Source organism: Moschus berezovskii, chromosome 9 (assembly GCF_049115385.1).
Source record: "Moschus berezovskii isolate FMDL1 chromosome 9, NW_MosBer_1.0, whole genome shotgun sequence".
Taxonomy (NCBI): domain Eukaryota; kingdom Metazoa; phylum Chordata; class Mammalia; order Artiodactyla; family Moschidae; genus Moschus; species Moschus berezovskii.
The window spans coordinates 57,973,914-57,992,470 of NC_142468.1; the positions used below are offsets into that span (position 1 = coordinate 57,973,914).

Below are 18,557 nucleotides of genomic sequence, written 5' to 3' on the forward strand. Positions count from 1 at the left end.
ATTAATATATTGGTTGGTTTTCCATACATTGACATGAATCCGCCCCGGGTATACATGTGTTCCCTTTCTTGACCCCCCCTCCCACCTCCCTCTTCCCCATATCCTCCCTCCAGTTCATCTCCGTGCACCAGCCCCAAGCATCCTTTATCATGCGTCGAACCTGGACTGGCGATTCATTTCACATATGATAATATACATGCTACAATGCTGTTCTCCCCAATCATCCCACCTTCACCCTCTCCCACAGAGTCCCAAAGACTGTTCTATACACTTATGTCTCTTTTGCTGTCTCGTATACAGGGTTAAGGTTACCATCCTTCTGAATTCCATATATATGCGTTAGTATGCTGTATTGGTGTTTTTCTTTCTGGCTTACTTCACTCTGTATAATAGGCTCCAATTTCATCCACCTCATTAAAACTGATTCAAATGCATTCTTTTTGATGGCTGAAAAATACTCCATTGTGTATATGTACCAAAGCTTTCTTATCCATTCGTCTGCAGATGGACATCTAGGTTGCTTCCATGTCCTGGCTATTATAAACAGTTCTGCAGTGAACATTGGAGTACACGTGTCTCTTTCAATTCTGGTTTCCTCTGTGTGTATGCCCAGGAGTGCGATTGCTGGATCATATGGCAGTTCTATTTCCAGTTTTTTGAGGAATCTCCACACTGTTCTCCATAGTGGCTGTACTAGTTTGCATTCCCACCAACAGTGTAAGAGGGTTCCCTTTTCTCCACACCCTCTCCAGCATTTATTGCATGTAGATTTTTGGATAGCAGCCATTCTGACTGGTGTGAAATGGTATCTCATTGTGGTTTTGATTTGCATTTCTCTGATTATGAGGGATGTTGAGCATTTTTTCATGTGTTTGTTAGCCATCTTTATGTCTTCTTTGGAGAAATGTCTGTTTAGTTCTTTGGCCCAGTTTTTGATTGGGTCACTTAGTTTTCTGGAATTGAGCTGCAGGAGCTGCTTGTATATTTTGAAGATTAATCCTTTATCAGTTGCTTCATTTGCTATTATTTTCTCCCATTCTGCCGGCTGTCTTCTCACCTTGCTTATAGTTTCCTTTGCTGTGCAGAAGCTTTTGATTTTAATTCGGTCCCATTTGTTTATTTTTGCTTTTATTTCCAATATTCTGGGAGGTGGGTCTTGGAGGATCCTGCTGTGATTTATGTCGGAGAGTGTTTTGCCTACGTTCTCCTCTAGGAGTTTTATAGAATCTGGTCTTACATTTAGCTCTCTAATCCATTTTGAGTTTATTTTGGTGTATGGTGTTAGGAAGTGTTCAAGTTTAATTCTTTTACAAGTGGCTGACCAGTTTTCCCAGCACCACTTGTTAAAGAGGCCTATTAGCACATCATTGTAGCTGCAGCATGGAGGGTAGGCTTTTAATTAAACACACATCTGAGGCTCACCATAATCCTTTCCAGAGATTCTGGACAGTGAGTGAGGTCTTCTCCTTCTGCCGTGCTCCACAGCTCCAGTATCTCCTGGAGGGGAGCTTTTACACACATCTGTTGCTCCTTTTTTGTGGCTACAGCCTATGGGATGCCCCTTGATTGCCTGTCTCCAGAGACCCGGGGGAGAGGGGTTGGATTCCTTGGTCACACAGGACTGTAACAATGCAGGCCACCACCCCCAGGGCACTGCGCAGACAGACTAAAACACACCCAAGTCTTCCTGTGAAAGAGGCCAATCTCCCTATCCTAGAGCTTTGGCCTGAGGGGAAGGCTTCTGGTTTGACATACATCTAGGGGCTTACAGAAGTCCTCTCAGGAAACAGGCCAGGGAGACCATCTCATAGATCATTGGTATCTTCCAGAAAACAAGTTTATACCCTCGTCTGGACCCCAATTTTTTGGACTCTGGTGGGAGGGACACCTCCAGATCCCATAGGACTGTATACATTTGCATACTTTAAGATCTGCTGCCTGAGATTCTTCCCTTTGGGAAAATGACAGGTCTTGGCATACTTTCAACTCCTGAGAACTATTAACAATAAAATAGGTAGCTGTTTAGACAATCAGAAAGCTTTGCGAGACAGCCAACAGCTAGAGCATGGTTAAGCAGTAAGGTTCATCTCCTACACAAAATCTACTCCTTCAAGACTGGGGAGTTGGCTCTTGTATCTAATGCGTAGAGTCAAGCAAAAGGACTATGGTACAAATGAAAGAACAAGATAAAGCCTTAAAAAAAAAACTTAAATAAACAGATAAGTAATTGACCTGATAGAGTTCAAAATAATTGTCATAAAGATGCTCACCCATCTCAGGGAAAGAATGGGTGAACAAACAGAACTTCAACAAAGAGATAGAAAATACAAGTGCCAAGTATTGAAGTCACAGAACATTTGCATTACAGAAGTGCCAGAATGAGTAGAGAGGAAGGAGCAGGAAACTTAAATTTGAAGACATAGTTGCTGAAAATGCCCCTAATCTGGGGAAGAAAATCCAGGGAGCCCAGGGAGTTCCAAAAATACTGAACCCAAAGTAATTCACCAAGACACAATATAATTAAAATATCAAAAGTTGGAAAACAAGGAGAGAATCTTAATTTTTCAGCAGACACTTTGCAGGCCAGAAGGTAGTAACACAATATACTCAAAGTGCTGAAAGAAAAGAAATTCCACGAAGAATATTCTACCTGGCATATTTATCACTGAGGATTGAAGGCAAGATAGAGTTTTCCAGACAGGCAAAAGCTAAAGGAGTTCACCACCACTAAACTGACTTTATAAGAAGTGTTAAAGAAACTTCTTTAAGATGAAAATAAAGGGCACTAATTACAAAAACATACAAAAGTGTAAATCTGTCAAATGTAAATATATAGTAAAAGGAATGGATTAATCACTTTTAAAACTAGTATGAAGGTTAAAAGACAGAAGTAGTAAAAATAACTAAAACTGCAATAGTTAACTGTTAAGGGATACACAATATAAAAGGGTGTGACTTAAATAAAATGTGGGCAGGAAAAAATTTAGAATGTGTTTTAACTTATTATCAACTTAAAATGGATTGTTACAAAGTGGTAACTCTCATATGTAAGCCTCCTGGTAACCACAAAGTAAAAACCTACAGTAAATACACAAAAGATGAGAAAGAAATTTAAGCTTACCACTAAAGAAAGTCATCAAACCACGAAGGACAAGAGCAAGAGGAGAGCAGAGGGGAACTATAAAACAGCCAGAAAACAATTCAGAAAATAGTGATTGGCACATCCCCACCAATAATTATGGTTAATTATGTCAAAGGTTAAATGTAAATGCACTGAGTTCTCCAGTCAAGATCCAGAGCAGCTGAATGGGTTAAAAAACAAGACCCATTTATATGCTGTCTAGAAGAGACTCTACAGATAATAAGGACACAGAGTGAAAGTGGAAGGATAGAAAAATATATTCCCCACAAATGGAAAACAAAGGCAGGCTAGGGTAGGCATATCAGACGAAATGGATTTTAGAACAAAGACTGTAATAGACAAAGATGGGTGTTATAAAGTGATAAAGGGTCAACCCAACAAGAAGATGTGACCTTTGTAAATATTTAGGCACCCAACACAAGAGCACATAACTACATAACGCAAATATTAACAGACTTAAAGTGAGAAATAGCAATACAATAAATAGTGGGGACTTTAATGCCCCAATTACATCAGTACATAGACCAGATAAAAATTCCATAAGGAAACACTGGCTTTAGATGATACATTAGATCACATAAATGTAACAGACATACAGACAACACTCCATACAAAAGCAGTAGAATACACATTCTTAAGGGCACAAGGAATATTTCCCAGGTAAATCACATTTTTGGCCACAAGACAAGTTGGTGTTTTTTTTGTGTGTGCCACATCACATGGCTCGTGGGATCTTAGTTCCAGACCAGGGATCAAACCCAGGTCCTCAGAAGTGAAAGTGTGGCTTCCTAACCACTGGACCACTAGGAAGTTCGCCAAACAAGTCTTAATAAATTTAATAAGGCTGAAATGCTATCAAACATCTTTCTCATCCATGATGGTATGAAAATAGAAGTCAACTATAAGAAGAAAATTGGAAAAGTGACAAATGTAAAGATGAACACCACCTGCTACTGAACAACTGGTAGGTCAAAGAAGAAATCAAAAGAGAAACAGTATCTTCAGACAAATGAAACAGGAAATACAACATACCAAATTCATAGGATGCAGCAAAGGCATTTCTAAGAGGGACTGTGCGTGTATGCTCAGCCATGTGTGACTCTCTGTGACCCTGTGGACTGTAGCCTGCCAGGCTTCTCTGTCCATAGGATTTCCCAGGCAAGAATACTGGAGTGGGTTGCTGTTTCCTTCTCCGGGGGATTTTCCCAACCCAGAGATTGAACCCATGTCCCCTATGTTTCCTGCATTGGTAAGCAGATTCTCTACCACTGCTCCATCTGAGAAGCTCGTTAAGGGGAAGCTCATAGCAATAAATGCCTACCCTCAAGAAACAAGAAAAAATTTGAATAACATAGCTTTATACCTCAAGGGACTAGAAAAAGAACAAAAAATGAAATCCAGAGTTACTAGAAGGAAGGAAATAAAGATCAGAGAAGAAATAAATGAAATAGAGACAAAAAAGACAATAGAAAAGATCAGTAAAACTAAATGCTGATTCTTTGAAAAGATAAACTGCCAAACTTTTAGCTGTGATTTACCAAGCAAAAAAGACAGAGGACTGGGAATTCCCTGGGAGTCCAGTGGTTAGGACTCTGTGCTTCCACTACAGGGGGCATGGGCTCAGTATCTGGCCAGGGAACTAAGATCCTACATGCCATGTGATGCGGTCAAGTAAATAAATAATTAAAGGCATATTAAAAACAATTTTAAAAAAGAGGACTCAAATAGATAAAAATCAGAAATGAAAGAGGAGACATTACAACCAATACCACAGCTATGCAAAGGATGATAAGAGACCATGATGAACAATTATATGACAGCAAATTGGACAATACAGATGAAATGGATAAATTCCTAGAAACATAAAACCTACCAAGACTGAATTATGAAGAAACGGAAATCTCAACAGACGAATTACTAGTAAGGAAACTGAATCAGTAATCAAAGCCTCCCAACAAATAGCATCCAGGACCAGACAGCTTCACTGGTGAATTCAACTAAACATTCAAAGAAGAATACAGTCCATCTCAAACTCTTCCAATAAACAGAAAAGAAAGGAACATTTCCAAACTCATTTTACAAAGCCAGCTTTACCGGATACCAAAATCACACAAGGACACAAGAAAAGAACATTAGAGGCCAATATCCCTGATGAACAAAAACACAGAAAACCTCACAAAATACTAGGATACAGGATTCAACAATACATTGAAAGTATCATATACCATGATCATGTAGGATTTATTTCAGGGATGCAAAGATGGTTCAACATCTGCAAAGTCGATCAAAGTGATATACCACATTTACAAATGAAGGATAAAAATCATATAATCATTTCTATAGATGAAAAAAAACATTTGAGAAAATTCAACATCCACTTTTGGTAAAAACTCTTAAAGTGGGTGTAGAGGGACTATACCTCAACATCAGTTCAGTTCAGTCGCTCAGTCGTGTCCGACTCTTTGCGACCCCATGAATCGCAGCACACCAGGCCTCCCTGTCCATCACCAACTCCCGGAGTTCACTCAAACTCATGTCCATCGAGTCGGTGATGCCATCCAGCCATCTCATCCTCTGTCGTCCCCTTCTCCTCCCGCCCCCAATACCTCCCAGCATCAGAGTCTTTTCCAGTGAGTCAACTCGTCGCATGAGGTGGCCAAAGTATTGCAGTTTCAGCTTTAGCATCAGTCTTCCAATGAACACCCAGGATTGATCTCCTTTACAATGGCCTGGTTGGATCTCCTTGCAGTCCAAGGGACTCTCAAGAGTCTTCTCCAGCACCACAGTTCAAAAGCATCAATTCTTCGGCGATCAGCTTTCTTCACAGTCCAACTCTCACATCCATACATGACCACTGGAAAAACCATAGCCTTGACTAGACGGACCTTGGTTGGCAAAGTAATGTCTCTGCTTTTTAATATGCTATCTAGGTTGGTCATAACTTTCCTTCCAAGGAGTAAGCGTCTTTTAATTTCATGGCTGCAATCAGCATCCACAGTGATTTTGGAGCCCCCCAAAATAAAAGTCTGACACTGTTTCCACAGTTTCCCCATCTATTTCCCATGAAGTGATGGGACCAGATGCCATGATCTTTGTTTTCTGAATGCTGAGCTTCAAACCAACCTTTTCACTCTCCTCTTTCATTTTCATCAAGAGGCTTTTTAGTTCCTCTGCACTTTCTGCCATAAGGGTGGTGTCATCTGCATATCTGAGGTTATTGATATTTCTCCCGGCAATCTTGATTCCAGCTTGTGCTTCTTCCAGCCCAGCGTTCCTCATGATGTACTCTGCATATATAAGTTAAATAAGCATGGTGACAATATACAGCCTTGACGTACTCCTTTTCCTATTTGGAACCAATCTGTTGTTCCATGTTCTCAACATAATCAAGGTCATCTGTATCAGGTCTGGTTTTCCCAGGTGGCACTTGTGGTAAAGAACCCTCCTGCCAATGCAGGAGACAGAAGAGACATGGGTTCGATCCCTGGGTTGGGATGACCCGCTGGGGGAGGTTAGAAAAAAGTAAATTCAGTAAAGTTGTAGGATACAAAATCAGTATACAAAAATCTGTTGCATTTCCATAATATGTTAATATTGAACTCTCAGAAAGAAAAATTAAGAAAACAATCCTGGGGCTTCCCTGGTGGCTCACTGGTAAAGACGCCACCTGCCAGTGCAGGAGACCCGGTTCAATCCCTGATCTGGGAAGATCCCACCTGCTGTGAAGCAAGTAAGCCCATGGGCGACAACTATTAAGCCTATGCTCTAGACCCCAGGAGCCAAAACTACTGAAGCCTGTGTGCCTTAGAGCGCCTGTTCCACAAGAGAAGCCACTGCAAATAGAAGCCCATGCACTGCAACTAGAGAGTAGTCCCTGCTCGCTGCACCTAGAGAAAGCCCATGTGTGGCAATGAAGACCCAGCACAGCCAAAAATAAATAAAATATTTTTTAAAAAACAAAGCAATCCCATTTACAATTTCATCAAATGGAATAAAATACTTAGAAATAAATCCAACCAAGGATGCAAAAGACATGTACTTGGAAAACTATAAGACATTAGTAAAAGAAATTGAAGATGACACAAACAAATGGAAAGATATACTGTGCTCACAGATAGGAAGAATCAATGGTTAAAATGGCCATACTCCCCAAGGCAATCTATAGAGTCAATGCAATTCCTATAAAAATACCAGAAGCATCATTCACAGAACTGGAACAAATGATTCTAAGATTTGTGTGGAACCACAACAACCCCAAATAGCCAAAGCATTCTTGAGAGAAAAGAAAAATCTGGAAGTATTATGCTCCCTGACTTTAAATTATAATTCAAAGCTACAGTCATCAAAACAGTATAGTATTCACACAAAAACAGACATATAGATCAATGGAACAGAATAGAGAACCCAGAAATAAATCATGTATACATGGGTCAGTTGATTTATGACAACAGAGCCAAGAATACACAATGGAGAAAGGATGGTCTCTTCAATAAATGGTGTTTGGAAAACTGGACAGCCATATGTAAAAGAATGAAACTGGACCACTAACTTACAAACCAGTTAATTCAAAATGGATTAAAGAATTGAACATTAAGACCTGAACCCTAAAATCCCTGGAAGAAAACATGTGCAGTCAGTTCCTTGACATCAGTCTTGGTGATAATTTTTGGATCAGACTGCAAAAGCAAAGGCAACAAAACTAAAAACAAGTGGGCCCACATTAAAATAAAAAGCTTCTGTAAAGCAAAGGAAATCATCAACAAAATGAAAAGGCAACCTACTGAATTTGCGTCATGTATCTGATAAGGAGTTAGTATCTAAAATATATTTAAAAAATTTTGCACAACTCTATAGCAGAAAAAAAAAAAAACCTGACTATAGTCAACCCTTGAACAATGAGGGGGTTAGTTCATGTGTAATTTATAGTCAGCCCTGCATATACACAGTTCTGCTTTATAGGTTCAACCAGCCACAGACCATATAGTATTGGAGCATTTGCTACTGAAAAGTATCTGCATATTAGTGGAGTCAGCTGTAAGAAATGAGCAGATCTGAGTGGACATTTTCCCAGAGACAAATGGAGAGTCAACAGGTATATGAATAGATGCTCAACATCATTAATGATCAGGGAAATAAAAATCAAGACCGCAGTGACATACCAGCTCACACCTGTAAGAGTGGCAGTCATCAAGAAGACAACAGCTTACAAGTGTTGAGGAGGATGTGGAGAAGAGAGAACCCCCATTTACTGTCAGTGGGGTTGTAAACTGGTGTAGCCACTACCGAAAACAGCATGGAGGTTCCTCAAAAAATTACAAATAGAACTGCCATATGATCTAGCAACTCCACTTCTGGGTATTTGCCCAAAGAAAACAAAAGCACTAATTTCAAAAGATATATGCACCTTCATGGTCATTGCAGCAGCATTTACAATAGCCAGGATACAGCATCCAGTGATGGATGACTGGGTAAAGAAAATGTGATAACATGCACAAACACTCTCATACTCACATGCACAATGGAATATAATTCAGTCATGAAATCTTATCATTTGGAACAACATGGATGGATCGTGAGGGTACTATGCTACCTGAAGTAAGTCAGAGAAAAACAAATGCCATGTGACCTTACTTAACGGAATTTAAAAAACAAGTTCATAGATAAGGATAACAGATTGGTGGGTGCCAGGATCCAGGGAGTGGGGTCGGTAAACTGGGTAAAGGGAGTCAGAAAGTACAGTTTTGCACTTGTAAATCATGGGGATGTAATGGATAGCATGCTAACTACAGTTAATACTTTATTGCATATTTGGAAGTCAACAATAAACTGTGGAAAATTCTGAAAGAAATGGGAATACCAGACCACCTGACCTGCCTCTTGAGAAATCTGTATGCAGGTCAGGAAGCAACAGTTAGAACTGGACATGAAACGACAGACTGGTTCCAAATAGGAAAAGGAGTTCGTCAAGGCTGTATATTGTCACCCTGCTTATTTAACTTATATGCAGAGTACACCATGTGAAATGCTGGGCTGGAAGAAGCACAAGGTGGAATCAAGATTGCCAGGAGAAATATCAATAACCTCAGATATGCAGATGACACCACCCTTATGGCAGAAAGTGAAGAAGAACTAAAGAGTCTCTTGATGAAAGTGAAAGAGGAGAGTGAAAAGTTTGGCTTAAAGCTCAACATTCAGGAAACTAAGATCATGGCATCTTGTCCTATCACTTCATGGGAAATAGATAGGGAAACGGTGGAAACAGTGTCAGACTTTATTTTTTTGGGCTCCAAAATCACTGCGGATGCTGACTGCAGCCATGAAATTAAAAGAGGCTCACTCCTTGGAAGGAAAGTTATGACCAACCTAGACAGCATATTAAAAAACAGAGACATTACTTTGCCAACAAAGGTCCATCTAGTCAAGGCTATGGTTTTTCCAGTGGTCATGTATGGATGTGAGGGTTGGACTGTGAAGAAAGCCGAGCACCAAAAAATTGATGCTTTTGAACTGTGGTGCTGGAGAAGACTCTTGAGAGTCCCTTGGACTGCAAGGAGATCCAACCAGTCCATTCTAAAGGAGATCAGCCCTGGGTGTTCATTGGAAGGACTGATGCTAAAGCTGTAACTCCAATACTTTGGCCACCTCATGCGAAGAGTTGACTCGTTAGAAAAAATGCTGATGCTGGGAGGGATTGGGGGCAGGAGGAGACGGGGATGACAGAGGATGAGATGGCTGGATGGCATCACCAATGCAATGGACATGAGTTTGAGTGAACTCCGGGAGTTGGTGATGGACAGGGAGACCTGGCGTGCTGTGATTTATAGGGTCACAAAGAGTCGGACACGACTGAGCGACTGAACTGAACTGAAGAATAAATCTCATAAGCTGTCATCAGCAGAAACAAATTTGTAACTTACGGTGACTAATGGTAACTAGATTTATTATGATCATTTCACAATATATATAAATACTGAAGCATTATATTATACACTTGAAACTGATGTTATGGTTTTTAAAAGTGTGCTTAAAAAAAAAAAAAAGCACTTGGGCCCTCTGGACACGTGTTGGTCTGTGTAGAATCTGTCCCATTCATAAACCCTGCTAGACTTTGCTTCACTAACTTCCCTGAAGGGGCTCTTCCTTATACTCTCTCTAATGCCAAAGTTGACTATGACCTGAAGACTCTTGAGTACAATGTTGCCTTTCCTTATATGCTGTTTGTGCTTGCGACCCAACCAACTTCTCCAACCAAGCATCATACTGTTTTAAAGATGCATAAGGGCATTATATATGCTGTTTGAAGACAAGCCAAGAAATGACTGAACGAAAGTCAGCATAGTGAGTACTTCTGGGGTGGGGTGGGGGAGCTGCTTGGGAAGAGGCACCTAGGAAGCTCTGAACAGGGCTGCCCACCCCCTCCACAACTCTAGGGGATGCCATTCACATAAACTCTGGCTCCTCGAGGACTAGAGAGTCCATATACTTACCAGAGTGGTGGATACAAAGGCATTCATATTTTTCTCTAAAAAAATAGTATATTAATTCTCACAGAACAATGCATTCATTTTATATGGACTTCTGAATATATTACTAATTGTGCCAGGATTTGGCAAACTTTTTCTATAAAGGGCCAGATGGTAATTATTTTAGGCTTTTCAGCAAATAAAGTCTGTGTCACAGCTGCTTGGGTCTGCTGCTGTGGTGTAAAAGCAGCCCGAGAGTATATAAATGAATAGGTATGATTATATTCCAGGCTTTATTTACAAAATCAGGTGGCTGGATTTGGGCCAAAGTTTACTAAACCCCAGATCACACAGTTAAATCTTTGAAAGAAAAAAATATACCTATGGTTCACCTCACAGGATTTTGAGTAGAGTGTGAAACAAAGGATTTACTGGCGATATTGTAGGAAGGTCAACAATGATGCAGCCTTTTGTAATCTATGTTTATTTTTGAATAAATTCTGACTGTGAAACATCTGATCTAAATTTGACTTTTTTTATGAACTTGGGGTTCTGTCCTTTGTTATATAAGACATTGAGAGAAAACTGCTGTTTGAACCTTGATTTCATTAGGGAACCACTTTTGTCAGAATTATTCAGATTAATTCTTTTTACTAATAATAGTAAACCCAACTACAATAATGTCATCTGTCATGAACTGATCATCACCAGATGTTAGACATGATGCCAGGCACATTATACATGTTACTTATCTTCCTCACAACAGTTCTTCAGTAGACTACAAAAAAGTAGACTTTTTTGAGGGTCTCCATTTTGCAAGAGAAAAGCTGACTCTTCTAAGGTCATATAGCTAATAAAGCTGAGATCTGAACCTGAATTGTTCACTTTCAAAGTTCTTAGTCTTTTTTTTCCCTACAGTACACTTCCTCTATAAAAGGCATCCCCTTTTAATGCTGCCAAAATCAATTTGGTTTTAGATTGTCTTCGCAGTTTTACTGACTTAGAAGAACTTGATGAGACAGAGTTATATATGTGCCACAAGTGCAAGAAGAAACAAAAGTCCACTAAAAAGTTTTGGATTCAAAAACTACCCAAGGTGAGTGTTGCATTTCAAATTATAATGCAGTTTTGAGGGAAAAATGCTTACGATTGGTTGGAAGACAAATTATTTTTCTAATTTTATTCTTATATAATCTGTTCTGCATTGGTCTCTAGGGTTTTCAGTAAAGCTAAGCCCTTTATGAATTCATAAGTAAATATGTCCTGATCACTATTTACAGAGCGTGACGGGTGGGGTTTCCCCACCACACCACCAACATGCAGTTCTGTGACACCATGGGTGTCCTACATACAATTCAACTCCATTCTGACACTATTAACTCAGAGAGAGCATCAGATTCCACAGGGTAAAGGGGCTCAGTCCCACAAGATCGCCCTCCACATCAGACACCATCATAAGCCCAGGCTGTTACTTTGGGCTTAGGCTTCTGAAGGGACAAACTACAAATTGAGGGTTCCTACGACTCCTTCCTTGGACTTCAGAGTTCCCATTGTTTTTTTTTTTTTTTTTTTGAACAGAGGAAAATTTATGCGTCGAACCTGGACTGGTCACTTATGATAATATACATGCTACAATTCCATTCTCTCCAATCATTCCACCTTCACCCTCTCCCACAGAGTCCCAAAGACTGTTCTAAATGCCTGTGTCTCTTTTGCAGTCTCTTATACAGGGTTCAGGTTACTATTTTTCTAAATTCCATATATATGCGTTAATATACGGTATTGATGTTCTTCTTTCTGGCTTACTTCACTCTGTATAATTGGCTCCAATTTCATCCACCTCATTAAAACTGATTCAAATGCATTCTTTTTGATGGCTGAGAAATACTCCATTGTGTATATGTACCAAAGCTTTCTTATCCATTCATCTGCAGATGGACATCTAGGTTGCTTCCATGTCCTGGCTATTATAAACAGTGCTGCAATGAACATTGGAGTACACGTGTCTCTTTCAATTCTGGTTTCCTCGGTGTGTATGCCCAGGAGTGCGATCGCTGGATCATATGGCAGTTCTATTTCCAGTTTTCTGAGGAATCTCCACACTGTTCTCCATAGTGGCTGTACTAGTTTGCATTCCCACCAACAGTGTAAGAGGGTTCCCTTCTCTCCACACCCTCTCCAGCACTTATTGCATGTAGACTTTTGGATAGCAGCCATTCTGACTGGTGTGAAATGGTATCTCATTGTGGTTTTGATTTGCATTTCTCTGATGATGAGGGATGTTGAGCATTTTTTCATGTGTTTATTAGCCATCTTTATGTCTTCTTTGGAGAAATGTCTGTTTAGTTCTTTGGCCCATTTTTTGATTGGGTCACTTAGTTTTCTGGAATTAAGCTGCAGGAGCTGCTTGTATAATTTGGAGATTAATCCTTTATCAGTTGCTTCATTTGCTATTATTGTCTCCCATTCTGAAGGTTGTCTTCTCACCTTGCTTAGAGTTTCCTTTGCTGTGCAGAAGCTTTTGATTTTAATTAGGTCCCGTTTATTTTTGCTTTTATTTCCAATATTCTGGGAGGTGGGTCTTGGAGGATCTTGCTGTGATTTATGTCGGAGAGTGTTTTGCCTACGTTCTCCTCTAGGAGTTTTATAGTTTCTGGTCTTACATTTAGATCTTTAATCCATTTTGAGTTTATTTTGGTGTATGGTGTTAGGAAGTGTTCTAGTTTCATTCTTTTACAAGTGGCTGACCAGTTTTCCCAGCACGACTTGTTAAAGAGACTGTCTTTTCTCCATTTTATATTTTTGCCTCCTTTGTCGAAGATAAGGTGTCCATAGGAGCGTGGGTTTATCTCTGGGCTTTCTATTTTGTTCCATTGATCTATATTTCTGTCTTTATGCCAGTACCATACTGTCTTGATGACTGTGGCTTTGTAATAGAGCCTGAAGTCCGGCAGGTTAATTCCCCCAGTTCCATTCTTCTTCCTCAAGATTGCTTTGGCTATTCGAGGTTTTTTGTATTTCCATACAAATTGTGAGATTATTTGTTCTAGTTCTGTGAAAAATATTGTTGGTAGCTTGATAGGGATTGCATTGAATGTATAAATTACTTTGGGTAGTATACTCATTTTTACAAGCATTTCCCCTAAAGTCAGGAACAAGACAAGGGTGCCCACTCTCACCACTACTATTCAACATAGTTCTGGAAGTTTTGGCCACAGCAATCAGAGCAGAAAAAGACATAAAAGGAATACAAATTGGAAAAGAAGAAGTAAAGCTTTCACTGTTCGCTGATGACATGATCCTCTACACAGAAAACCCTAAAGACTCTACCAGAAAACTACTAGAGCTAATCAATGATTACAGCAAAGTTGCAGGATATAAAATCAACACACAGAAATCCCTTGCATTCCTATACACTAATAATGAGAAAATAGAAAGAGAAATTAAGGAAACTATTCCATTCACTGTTGCAATGAAAACAATTAAATACTTAGGAATATATCTACCTAAGGAAACAAAAGACTTGTACATAGAAAACTATAAAACACTAGTGAAAGTAATCAAAGAGGACATGAATAGATGGAGAAATATACCGTGTTCGTGGATTGGAAGAATAAATATTGTAAAAATGAGTATACTACCCAAAGTAATTTATACATTCAGAGTTCCCATTGTTACTCGTACTTGTGACTGACTAGGTAAAAATCAGAGGTCCCCATGACCCTTGTCCCTTCTTGGGTTCCATTAATTTGCTACAGCAGCTCACAGAACCCAGGAAAGCTGTCTGCTCACCAGATTATCAATTCACGACAAAGGATGTTAAAGGATACAAATCAACAACCAGATGAAGAGATACAAAGGGCAAAGTCCTGAACAAAGGTGCTTCTGTCCTCATGGAATCTGGGGCCTTGCATGGTGGCACGTGGAAGAGCTCTGGTTCCCCAACCTGGAAGTGCTGCAAATCTTGTCCTTTGGGCTTCATTACACAGACACGACTGATTAAAGAAATCACTGGCCATTGCTGATCGTTCAACCTCCAATCCCTCTCCCCTCTTGCGGGTCAGGGAGGTAGGACTGAAAGTTTTAACTCAATTTCTTGATTGGTTCTCTTGGCAACAAGCTCCCATACCTCACTAACATAACAAAAGATCACTCTGTGTGGCTCTTTTCACTTAGGAAATATCAAGGCATTTAGGATCTTGTGTCAGGAAAGGAGACAAAACTAAATACATTATTATAAATCACAGTATCATAAAAAGATATTCATGGAAGAAACCAATATCAAGAATCAAAAGAAAAACTCTTAGACTGCCTAAAGTATTATCTAAGAGATATTAGTACCATCAAGTAGTTAATTTTGATTGAAAGGTAAATTAAGTGCTTGTTTATAATTTTTGTCTTTATCTCTCATCCAGGTGCTATGCTTACATTTGAAAAGATTTCATTGGACAGCATATTTAAGAAACAAAGTTGATACATATGTAGAATTCCCCCTGAGAGGCCTAGACATGAAATGCTACTTACTAGAGGTAACGTAATTACATTTGTTAGTAAAATTAAGTCTTCACAGAGAGGGTGGAGGTCATTGAGGTAGGGATATGCTGTCATTGACCACTGCTCCTAACTCAGTCTTGGGATACCTTCTTCCCCGATCTGTAGCCTGAGAACAGTGGCCCAGAGAACTGCCTGTACGACCTCGCTGCTGTGGTGGTGCATCATGGCTCTGGGTGAGTATGCCAGCGGGCTCTCGGGGTTGGGAATAGGGCAGTAAAGACCTGCAATTTTGTACCACTCTCAGTAACTCTCTCCCAGCTCCCTCTACAACAGATTCATTCACTAAAATGGACAGGAATGGACAAATTTAATTCAGATGACCATTATATCTATTACTGTGGGCAAGAATCCCTTAGAAGAAATGGAATAGCCCTCACAGTCAACAAAAGAGTCCAAGATGCAGTACTTGGGTGCAATCTCAAAAATGACAGAATGATCTCTGTTTGTTTACAAGGCAAACCATTCAAATCACAGTAATCCAAGTCTATGTCCCAACCACTAATGCTGGAAAAAATGAAGTAGAACGGTTCTACGAAGATGTATAAGACCTTCTAGAACTAACACCAAAAGAAGATGTCCTTTTCATCACAGGGGACTGGAATGCAAAAATAGAAAGTCAGGAGATACCAGCAATAACAGTTAGGTTTGGCTTTGGAGTACAAAATGAACCAGAGCAAAGGCTAACAGTTTTGTCAAGAGAATGCTCTGGTCATAGCAAACATCCTCTTCCAACAGCACAAGAGACAACTCTATACATGGACATCACCAGATGGTCAGTCCTGAAATCAGACTGATTATATGCTTTGCAGCTGAAGATAGAGAAGCTCTAAACAGTCAGTGAAAACAAGACTTGAGAGCTGACTGTGGCTCCGATCATGAGCTTCTTATTGCATAATTTAGACATAAACCGAAATAAGTAGGGAGTACTACCAGGCCATTCAGGTATGACATAAATCAAATCCCTTGCAGTGGAAGTGACAAATAGATTCAAGGGATTAGATCTGGATGACAGAGTGCCTAAAGAACTATCATTGTACAGGAGGCAGTGATCAAAACCATCCCCAAGAAAAACACAACAGGACAAAATGGCTGTCTGAGTCGGCCTTACAAATAGCTGAGAAGAGAAGACAGGCAAAATGCAAAGGAGAAAGAGAAAGATATACCCATCTGAATGCAGAATTCCAAAGAATAGCAAGGAGAGAGAAGAAGGCCTTCTTATGTGAGCAATGCAGAGAAATAGAGGAGAACAACAGAATGGGAAAGACTAGAGATCTCTTCAAGAAAATTAGAAATAGCAAGGGAATATTTCACGCAAAGAAAGGCACAATAAAGGACAGAAACGGTAGGGACCTAAAAAAAGCATACGATATTAAGAAGAGGTGGCAAGATTACCCAAAAAACTGTACAAAAAAGGTATTAATGACCCGGACAACCACAATGGTGTGGTCACTCACCTAGAGCCAGGCATCCTAGCATGTGAAGTCAAGTGGGCCTTAAGAACAAAGCTAGTGGAAATGATAGAATTCCAGCTGAACTATTTCAAATCCTAAAAGATGATGCTCTGAAAGTGTTGCACTCAGTATGGCAGCAAATTTGGAAAACTCAGCAGTGGCCACAGGACTGGAAAAGGTCAGTCTTCATTCCAATCCCAAAGAAAGGCAGTGCCAAAGAATGCTCAAACTACCGCACAGTTGTGCTCATTTCACATGGTAGGATAATGCTCAAAATTCTTCAAGCAAAGTTTCAACAATACGTGAACCAAGACTATCCAGATGTACAAGCTGGATTTGGAAAAGGCAGAGGAACCAAAGATCAAATTGACAACATCCATTGGATCATAGAGAAAGCAAGGGAATTCCAGAAAAACATCTACTACTGCTTCTTTGACTATGTGGATCACAATAAACTGCGGAAAATTCTTAAAGAGATGGGAATACCAGACCACCTTACCTGCCTCCTGAGAAACCTGTATGCAGGTCAAGAAACAACAGTTAGAACTGTACATGGAACTGACTGGTTCAAAACTGGGAGAGGAGTACGTCAAGGCTGGTATGTTGTCACCCTGTTTATTTAACTTGTATGCAGAGTACATCATGCAAAATGCTGGGCTGGATGAAGCCCAGCCTAGAATCAAAATTTCCTGGAGAAATAACAACCTCAGATATGCAAATGACACCACCCTTATGGCAGAAAGTGAACAGGAACTAAAAAGCGTCTTGAAGGTGAAAGAGGAGAGTGAAAAACCTGGCTTAAAACTCAACATTCAAAAAACGAAGATCATGGCATCTAGTCCCATCACTTCATGGCAGATAGGTGGGGAAAAAATGGAAACAGTGACAGACTTTATTTTCTTGGGCTCCAGAATCACTGTAGACGGTAACTGCAGCAATGAAATTTAAAGATCTTGCTCCTTGGAAGAAAAGCTGTGATAAACCTAGACAGTGTATTAAAAAGCAGAGACATCACTTTGCTGACAAAGGTCTGTATAGTCAAAGCTATGGTTTTTCCAGTAGTCATGTACAGATGTGAAAGCTGGACCATAAACAAGGCTGAGCATCAAAGAATTGATGCTTTTGAACTGTGGTGCTGGAGAAGACTCTTGGGAGTCCCTTGGACAGCAGGGAAATCAAAGCACTCAATCCTAAAGGAAATAAACCCTGAATATTCACTGGAATGACTGATGCTGAAGCTGAAACTGCCAGTACTTTGGCCACCTGATACAAAGAACTGACTCGTTGGAAAAGACCCTCATGCTGGGACAGATTGAAGGCAAGAGGAGAAGGGGACGACAGAGGATGAGATGGTTGGATGGAATCACTGACTCGATGGACATGTGTTTGAGCAAACTTCAGGAGATAGTGAAGGATTGGGAAGCCTGGCGTGCTGCAGTTCATGGGGTTGCAAAGAGTTGGACACGACTGAGTGACTGGTAGAACTTTCCTTCAGTCTTGGTGGGAAAGGGTATTCCTGAGATACGCTGCAAAGCATGAAGAGAAGACACACGGAAGCAAAATGGAGAAAGCTTCATTTGAGCCCAGCATTCACAACCAGTCTGTTCACAAAATCCTGAGTAGTCATTACTCCAAACAACTGCTGATTCCCTTGGCCAACTGATATTTAGATGGAGGGAAACAGGTATTATTTAGAATAAACTTCATGTTCTCTACTTCAAAGGTACATTTCTTATTTTGTAATATAACATTCTTGATTACTCTTTTCCCTTGAAAGCCTGTATTAGGGGTACATCCCTTCCTTTTTCTGGTCTGCTTTAGGATGTTAGTTTTACCTTGGCAAGCCACTGTCCATGTTGAAAATCCTCTTCTCTCTGAACGTTGTAGACATTGCTCTACTGATGTCACCATTCATAGTTATAAATGATAAGTCCACTACTCGTCTGA

At 40.0% G+C, this 18,557-nt stretch overlaps 1 protein-coding gene across 2 annotated transcripts in view; it reads left to right on the forward strand.

Annotated features, from left to right (window-relative positions):
- The window catches only part of USP3 (ubiquitin specific peptidase 3), a 112,474-nt gene that overhangs the window by 89,703 nt on the left and 4,214 nt on the right, over positions 1-18,557 (forward strand). For both annotated transcript variants that reach the window (XM_055435450.2, XM_088839677.1), the window contains 3 exons: positions 11,583-11,701; positions 15,021-15,134; positions 15,265-15,332. In XM_055435450.2, coding sequence (XP_055291425.2) covers positions 11,583-11,701; positions 15,021-15,134; positions 15,265-15,332 — 301 coding nt within the window. The remainder of the gene's footprint in view (positions 1-11,582; positions 11,702-15,020; positions 15,135-15,264; positions 15,333-18,557) is intronic.